General features: G+C 42.7%; 1 protein-coding gene across 1 annotated transcript in view; it reads left to right on the plus strand.

Annotated features, from left to right (window-relative positions):
• Nucleotides 1-478: 478 nt before the first annotated feature.
• Nucleotides 479-8880, plus strand: part of yip2 (yippee interacting protein 2) — a 26131-nt gene continuing 17729 nt past the window's right edge. The window contains exons 1-3 of the mRNA XM_084576108.1: nt 479-675; nt 5812-5978; nt 6873-7004. Coding sequence (XP_084432234.1) covers nt 657-675; nt 5812-5978; nt 6873-7004 — 318 coding nt within the window. The 5' untranslated portion in view covers nt 479-656. The remainder of the gene's footprint in view (nt 676-5811; nt 5979-6872; nt 7005-8880) is intronic.

Here is an 8880-nt window from a genome sequence, read left to right on the forward strand (position 1 = left end):
CGAGTAGCCAGACTTCATGCACTGCGTGAAAAGGCTGCCCAGGCTTGCAAATTTCTGCGTGTAATTCAGAGGCAATCTGCGCAGCGCAGAAGTAAACGTGAGACCCAATGCGTTACCTTCTAAGGTTAGAGTGCTTCTATGCACTGAAAATATGACTAATTTATTTGCATGACAGGATTTATGTCCTGAAAGAGCACTCTACAAAACACAGACCAGGGAGTAATGCAAGAAAGAGTGCTTAATTGTGAGTCACAGCATTAGCAAGTGAACGCATAACACAAACGCGTTCTCCAAGGTAATGCGCCGCTTCGAAGCCAAAGCTGTCGTGATGTAGTTATAATTATACTGCAGCCATGTACAGTGCAACGGCAGGACGCAAAAGCTACGCGTGCTGGCCGCTCCATGCTTTCGCACCGCTTGTAGCAGACGACGCGCGCAAGAGTTGACTGCAGCGCCGCTAGTTCTCGCGACGGCCACCTTATGACCCGCACGCCGCTGGATCCAACTGGCTGTGTTCCTGGGTGCTGCCGCTGCCGGTTGTACGGTTCTATTTGGGATGGGAGAGGTGTAGTTGCTGAAACGCTCCTTGTCTAATGCTCTACAGCTGCGCCCGACTGAAGTAAACAGTCTTTATTGTTTCACGAAGCGTTCACGAGATGACATCGCTACTGAGAGGTAAACATGTCAACTTACTGTTCCTCTCTGCTGTCCTTCGCTGTGCAACATAGCTGTTGCAGCAAATTTCAAAGTACTGATGGACTGGCTTGTTGAGCGCTCGAGATGTGGTGGGCGAAGCTAAAGATTCGAGATGTGAACTAAAGCACGCAGGCATTGATTTCCACGGACAATATTTGCGCTCACGGGTGCCGCATAGCTGCACGATCGAACGATAAAATAACGAGCTCAGTAACTGCAATAAAGCAATTGCAGTAAGGTTTCACTTGTTTTGTTCCCAACACACTTCTCCAGCGCTCTAAACCATCCTGTATCAGGATCCATGCGCGGCTTCTGGCGAATGAACCCGGATGCAAAGCGATAAGATAGGACGTGCCCTCCGCCTGTGCCCTCCAGCAGTTTTCCTCATTTCACCGTCATTGCATAATCGTATTCCTTTGTTGCGTCTGAAAACATTCCTTGAGTGACCGCTGAAGGAGAAGCAGTTGACGTCGAAGTGACCCGAAACAGTTTTTCGCAACTGTTTGAGGTGTGTAGCACAAAATCTGTAGCTGTGAGAAGGTATTGGCCACAAATTTATTAATGCTGCGGTCAAGTGCATGCAGGAAGCACAGTCATGGTACAATGCGGTAATTTAGTCAGTGCAGCTTGTGCAACCTTGTGGTGTGAAAGCTACCGGGAGGCACTTGCTTTCTTTTAAACCTAGTGGGGCTCAAGATATGTATACAGGAGGAAAACTAGTGGCCATTGCTGAAAGAAAAATTTTGAAAGCTCCCTTGTTATATACATATATCTATTAGAGTGCTAGTTTTTACGTCATTCGACAAACGTAAAACAAGGTATTAAGATGGGCAACTAACATCTCTTTTATAGCTTTCCACTGTCTGAATTGTAGATTGTGTTTGCTGGCAGTGGTATGAGAAAGTAAGGATCCATTTTTCTAGTAGTGGTGGAGGTTGACAGCCATACTTCCTTTATTTCATTTAAACTGAGTGGAGGGTCTGTTTGAGAAAGGACTTATTTAATGAAGGGTTCATTGTTCTGCCAGTACAAATTTCAGTGACAACGAAGTAGGTGAAAAAAATTTGGCAGACACGCTTGAAACTGCTTCTGCGCATAAGTGTGAAAGCATAACAGTCCCGCAGTTAAAATGTTTTAAAGTGAGGTTTTCAACATACAAAAATGTTGTCTCTGCTGTTATCGTACTCAGTGTCTATTTTCGTGTATTCCTTGTAGACTGCCGTGCTTCGCAAAGCACATGAGAACCATGTTTGCCAAAGCCTTGGTTTGGAGGCGTTCAATTGGCGGTACACGTGCTCTTGGTTTGAATCCCTGTCAGAAGCTAGCCTCCAGCTAGACTAGTGCTTGTGTAATGTGTAGTAGTCCAATAGAGAATGACTCCACATAAGTATTGCTGGATAGAAGGAAAGAGGTAAAAAGAAATAAATCTGACTCTTGCCAAAATGGCAAATACAGGAAGCTAAAAAGAAATATGAAATAAAGAGTGACTGTAAAAGTTTAGCTACATGCAATGAGAAATCGTACGACATGACGAGTGGTTGCATCACAATTTTGATGCGAATGTGGGCAAAACTGGTGCCATGTTGAGGCCAGCCAGTATGCAGAGTGTCCAAGCTAACTTTAGCCTAGTGTTCATTTGAGGTAGGCCAGAGAAACCACCTGTATACAGCTGTCATCCATTTTGTGCACCACAGGCAATTTTCATGTTACAATTAACTATTTAGTAATTAAGATCATTTTGCTAATTTACTAACCACTGCCTTTAGAAATAAATGTGATTTGCAGAGCTGGAGAGCACCTGCCATCCATTTGGAGCACCACAGGTAATTTTCATGTTGCAATTAACTGATTAGTAATTAAGATCAGTTTACTAATTTAGTAGCCACTGCCTTTAGAAATAAATGTGATTTGCAGAGCTGGAGAGCACCTTCTGAAACCCCTATTCCATTTATTTCCGATAAATAAAATCTCGTGTACCTTTTTTCCAAGCTCTAAAGAAAGTCCGAGAAATAAAAAAATATCACGCGACTGGCGCATTCGTGCGTCACGATTGTGGTACTGTCAACCGTGGTTTGAGTGAACGAAATCAGCTGCAGCCGTGGCCTGCAGCAGTAGGCCAAGAAGCCTGCGATGGTTTCTTCATCCGTTTCAGGCAGTCTGTGCACGTGACAGTGCAAGTTGCAGGGGGATCCTCGCACTGGCTGCAACCATCGCCAACATATCAGCCTACCGGTAGTACTGGGCTGTTGAGTCACGGCCGCAGCTAATTTCATTCACTTAAACCACGATTGGGAGCACCACAGTCGTGGCGCGCGAATGCGTTAGTCACATTATATTTTTGTATTTCACGGGCTCTCTTTCCAACTTGAACAAAAAATACACATGAGGCTTTCGTTGTCGCAAATAAATAGAATGGAGGCTTTGCAAATCACATTTATTGTCTAAAGGCAATAATTAGTTAATTGCAAAATAAAAAATTGTCTGAGGTGTACCAGATGGCTGGCAGCTGTTTTTCCTGGCCTATCTTAAATGTTTTATTTTTTAACCCTTGGCTAAAATTAACTTGGACACCTTGTATGTAAATGAACAACTTGTAGATGTTTATCTAGAGCGGCTGTGACCTCAGTTGTGGAGGAACCTGTATGCATCCCATGATGCATCATGGAAGCTCTGATTACTTTGTGTCATACGGTCACTTGGTGACATCACTTTTTTTTTTTTGCCATTGATGGGATTTTTATGACCATCTTGCGTGCATGAACGTCGCTGTTGGCTTTTCTCTTGATAAGACGAATAATGCTTTTGCTTTAAAATGGCGATGCCAGTTTTTTCTCGGTACAAGTGCCATTAATGTTAACCAGTTGCGGTCTGGGGAGTGGGGTCGAACTGTAGAGTAGGCTTGTATCAGACTTAGCTGCATCACATGAGCAACGCGCATTGTGAGAGATGTTCATGTACAATTGTGAATAAAAGGGGTATACAACATGGAGCCAATGGCAGAGCTCGGGAAAACTGCATCGAAGTGCCATCTTGTGACAGGGATAGAGACAGTGGCACATGCATGCTGATAAAATGGGGCAATGCCAAAGTTATTACGATCCTAGATAGCTATTGCTAGATGATGCTACAATGCAGTTTTCCCGAGCTTTCTCCACTGGCTGCATGTTGTATACCACTTTTGCCCATGACTGTATCTGTCCATCCATAATGCCACAAAGCTTGGAAATAAGGCAGTAATAGTTTTACCGTAAACGACCACAAGAAAAGCTTCAGCCCACTAGTTCATGCTGCCCAAAGTTCATGGTCTAAACAAGATGATTGCAGCAGAAGTGGACATGTGAACCGACTCCTCCCTTTTGTACAGAAGAAAACATAGTATCTTCCTAAGTGGTTTGATTTTTTGCTTTTATAGCTTAGTAATGTTTGGCCTAAATATTGTAAGGGTGCAATTTTCGAAGCTTTATGCCAATCTTGTTGCATCTTCTTGTTCCTGCTGGGTTAATGTTCCCACTTTAGCAGAACACCAAAAACTAAATAATTTTTGTTTCCCGTGGATTGTCATTGCATGATTGATGGTGACTGACAAGGTGACTCGTTTGCTGCATTTCTTTTTTTATCATGCATCTATTAGTGTAACTTTAGCTAGTGTTGCCAGATTCAGTCTTAATGAAACATGGTAGAGGTAACATTTAAACAGAAAGGCACCATGGATTGGAAGAAAATCTGAAGCTCATGTTATCCTGTTGGAAAACCAGGTGTAATTAACTTGGGTGAGACATGTAATTCAAAGAATGTGTAAATGACGCTGTCTTGGAAGGTACAGCAGGTGTGATGCAACAAGGCTTAAATAAATTATAATTGGTTTAAAAACAAATTGCAGGGATTACCTTTGTTAAACTGATTAAATTGCAAAAGCCAGGAAACCTACAGTTTCATCTGTACATGTGGTGTCATCTGGGAGCTTCAACATGAAATGCAGAGGTTTAACTGTGGCCTCCGAGATAACCGCGGTGCAACGGCGTGCTTAATCACTGAGGTCACGGGCTTGTGGCATCACCCTAGGGGCCACTGCCACCGCATCATGTCATATGCTTTACCGTACTTAAGCCTGGTTATAATTAATGAAAGTTCCTCTTGTGGAGGCTGAGCAGCTAATATGCTTGGCTACTGCACTAGAATACCTGGGTTAAACTTTTATTTTTTGCGAAAGCACTACTAAAGAGGTCGTAGTCACTCATCGATCAGTCATAGGCTCCATTACTCTTTCTGTTTACTGGCAAGCTTGAATGACCCGTCATAGAGACTCGTGCATCGGAGCCACTATACCGAACTGAGTTTGAGTTACCCCCGCAAATCCACGTGGTTGTGGCCTCACGAAACACCTTAGCCAATGAAGGTGATGGCACAAACAAGCTCTGACAGAATTCTTCAACAATGGCGGTGAGCATATGAATACTTTGGCACAAATAGTGTGCACTAAAACTCTTTTCATGCTTACCTCAACAGTGCTGTGAGAAAAGGGTCATATGAGTGAAAGAAAAAGACAGGATAGGTACTGTAGTGGAGAGCTCCAAAATAATTTCAACGACCTGGGGTTTTTGATGTGCACTGTCATCGTACAGCGCACGGATGAACTGTGCATTTCACCTGCGTCAAAATGCGGCAGCCACGGCCATGATTGTACCAGCACTTCAGCGTAGGACAGATATAGTGGGAAAGAAGCATTGCACCAACTGCATCATAACTTTCAGCAAGAAGGGCTGGGCTGGGAGCTGAGGCATGGCAAAGCAAGAGGGAGTGCTGGCACAGGAATACAAAGGTGCTGCACAGATTATGACAGTTTTCAGCACCACATGGTGGGACAGCGCTATATAGTCTGACCAGTCTAGGTGGTCCTGGGAGGGCGAGCATGAGGTGCCATGGCACAGTGCATGAGAGCACTGCACAAGTTCACAGTGTTTAAAAAGGGAGAGGGGGGGGGGGGGGGGACATTGCGTATTATTACCCACAATAGTTTAAACGAATGCTAATAAGCCCTGTGGGTTTCCGCACTACTACTGCGTGCAAACAAACCATCACAAGTGGCACTTGGCTTTTGTCTCGTGTATGTTCCAGGGGTGTACATCGTGGGGGCCAAGCGCACGCCCTTTGGTACCATGGGAGGGAAGTTGAAAGACCACACACCAACACAGCTGGCTGTGGTCGCTGGCAAAGCAGCACTAGAGAGTGCGGGAGTGAAGCCAGAGAACGTTGATGTCTGTGTTGGTGGCATCGTTAACCAGGTAAGTGGTAATTTTTGTATAGTACTCGCTCAAGTTGTAATTAAGCAAGGGAGGAGACTTACACTTCCTGTTTGCTAAGTATGAGAATAATTAATGAATATCTGGACTGGTACACTTGTCTCATGCACAACTAACTAACTTAGTTGCAGCAGCATTCACAATGACATTGCGACTGACTCTCAACTAGGCTGAGACTCTTTCATTGACAAGATCCCTGAAGGCACAATTCTGCAAGTGTCAAGAAATCAAATCAGTGAAACAATTCTGCAGTGGCACTCAATGACCTTCTGTGTCATCCTTCAGAAGGTTCTGGATAGTAAAGGATCATACTTGTAGTGCACAGAGTAGTGACACTGGAGCTATGAAATTCCAGGATGTGTTGCAGCATATCGAAGCTGTGACCTGAAATTAAAAAGTAGGATTTTTCTCTTTTTTAGTTGTTTAGTGTTGTGCGATGCAAGGCTACTTACTGTCAACCATTTCTGCTCACTGTTGAGGTTTAGATAGGCTAGAAGTCAAGTCACTCAGCTGGAGACACACTGTTACTGGTTGTTAGAAAAAGTTCAGTCAGTGCGCATTCATTGTTGCAAAGCTACAGTGATACATGGAAACTAGCAGAGGAGACAAGCTGGATGACACGACTCAGTCAGTGTCCATGTAGTGACGCTGCTTTTCAATGATAAATTTCTGCGCCTTGTGCAATCAAAAATTTGATGTGGCCTAGTCAATTTATGTTGCTAGTAGAAAGGACACAAATAGTTAAGAACAATGAGTTATGTAAGACCTTCTAGGCACACAGCAAGACTTTAGTGTGTCTTTTTGTTCATGCGGCCTTCTTTTATATTCTTTGGTGTGTTAGGTTGGCACTAGTTGGGATTTTTCTCTTTTGACCAGGTTGCAGCAAAGGACAGCCCCTACTGCTCCCGGCACGTTGCCCTGCACTGCGGTCTGCCACAAAAGACGCCATGTCTCAATGTAAACCGGCTGTGCGGCTCCGGCTTTCAAGCGGCTGTCAACGGAGTACAGGTGAGCGCATAGCGGGCTTTGTTTTAACTATATACCAAATGCTAGAGTGAAGACCAGACACTATATATTAAGATCGTAAAGCCAAAAAGTTGACAAGCTTGGCACTTCATGTTGGTCCGTCTTTCTTGGTATGTATTTCCTACATCTAACTTGGTTATTAATAGTTTTCAGAAAACTGGGCATATTTGCTGGCAATGAGAACATGCTGGCTGTACTTCATGCTCCTTCTGATTTGTGCAAGACTTATTTGCATATTTTGTTATGTGATTGTGTTCCCTCATACTTGCCTATTGAATGCAGCTTGGCATAAAGAAATGCTTCAAGTGACTGGTAGGACTACATAATTTAAAGTGTTGTCAGCCTGCCAGAAATAATAACTGCTGCAGTAGGACATTGTGCGTAGGAGCATCAGATGAGGACTGTGTCATCCTTCAATATAAGCTTCAAAAATGCTGTAATGTATTGCATTGCTTTGGTTCTTAATTTATCTCTTAGTCTGATGCAGGCATGCATTTTGTTTACTTGTATCTGTTGCACTTATTCTGTTGCCATATGCAAGTGTGTTTATCATCCATATCGTTGTTTGTAACTTGTGCACTGTTTAATGTTACTGACTATAAATGTTGCTACAGTTCTGCTAAATTTCACTTTGTTTTCAGATTTGGCCTAGTTCTGTACTTCAAGCATGGACAATTTGCACTCTTGGTTAATTCAAATAAATTTCAAAATTTTGATTGGCTAGGTCTATCTTATATTCATTTTAAATTAATAATATAATAATAATTGGCTATCAGAAAAGGAAAGGCACAGTATCTGTTGCACTTTTTCTGTTGACACCTGAACTCACCATAGGGGAAGGGAGGAAAGTGGGAGTGAAAATAGAAAGAGAAAGAAGTGCTGTAGTGGAGGGCTTTGTAGTAATTTCGACTACCTGGGGATCTTTAACATGCACTGATATCGCATAATAAGGGCTCTTTTTTTTTTCTACAATTCCTTGAGGTCCGAGTTAATATGGTTTGACTCTAGTCAGAAACCTGTGCCTTACTAATAACTTTTTCAGTCATACAACCAGTTGGGGAATGCTGGTTAAGCAAGCAAATCAGTGCCTTTCACCCATATAAAATGTTGCACAAACACTTTCAGCAATGCTTGCATCGAGAAAGAGCTCCAAAATATTGTTTTATGCATAAATACCCATAAAGCAAATTAATATAGTTCACCTAAATAGACGATAGAATGTGGTCTGCTCTCCTTAATCTAGCAAAAAATTTTCTACACGCATGCGCTCTCGGTCACTCATTGTGTATAAATGTAGGATGTCAGCAGTGTGTTTCTTTCTATTTCCGTGTCATTTATGTAGCGCTGAATAGCTTGTTACGAAATTGATATAATAGTTTTGCATCATGTTAAGACACACTCATGATATCTCGAACAGCAATCTCTGGCCCCTTTTAATTAATACTAGTAAATCTACACTAAAACTGCCAAATTTCAGCACATCCGCCCTATTACATAGTTTTACTTACTAGCATAATCAAGGCGCTTTGGTCTTAAAAGGTGATCATGATGCTCTGGGATGGGTGCAAAAAATTTATGAAAAGCACAGCTTGAGGAAAAGCTATGGAAAATTTTTTATGTGGATAAATGCTTGATAGGTGCTTTTGCAGCTTTTAGTTTCAGGTTCTAACGAATCTTTATTGAACACGTAACACACTTCTTCCAGTGAGTAGTGATGGTGGGCCTGTAAGTTCCACTGCCGCACACTGCAGTTCATTATAGTACAGTCCATCCGACCAACATTCAAGGGCTGCTTTTACTCCCAGACCTCCACTAAATTTGAGACCCGTATACCAGGACCATAATAAATGAGTGTAGC

Source organism: Amblyomma maculatum, chromosome 8 (assembly GCF_055883805.1).
Source record: "Amblyomma maculatum isolate TAMU_Amacu chromosome 8, ASM5588380v1, whole genome shotgun sequence".
NCBI lineage: Eukaryota > Metazoa > Arthropoda > Arachnida > Ixodida > Ixodidae > Amblyomma > Amblyomma maculatum.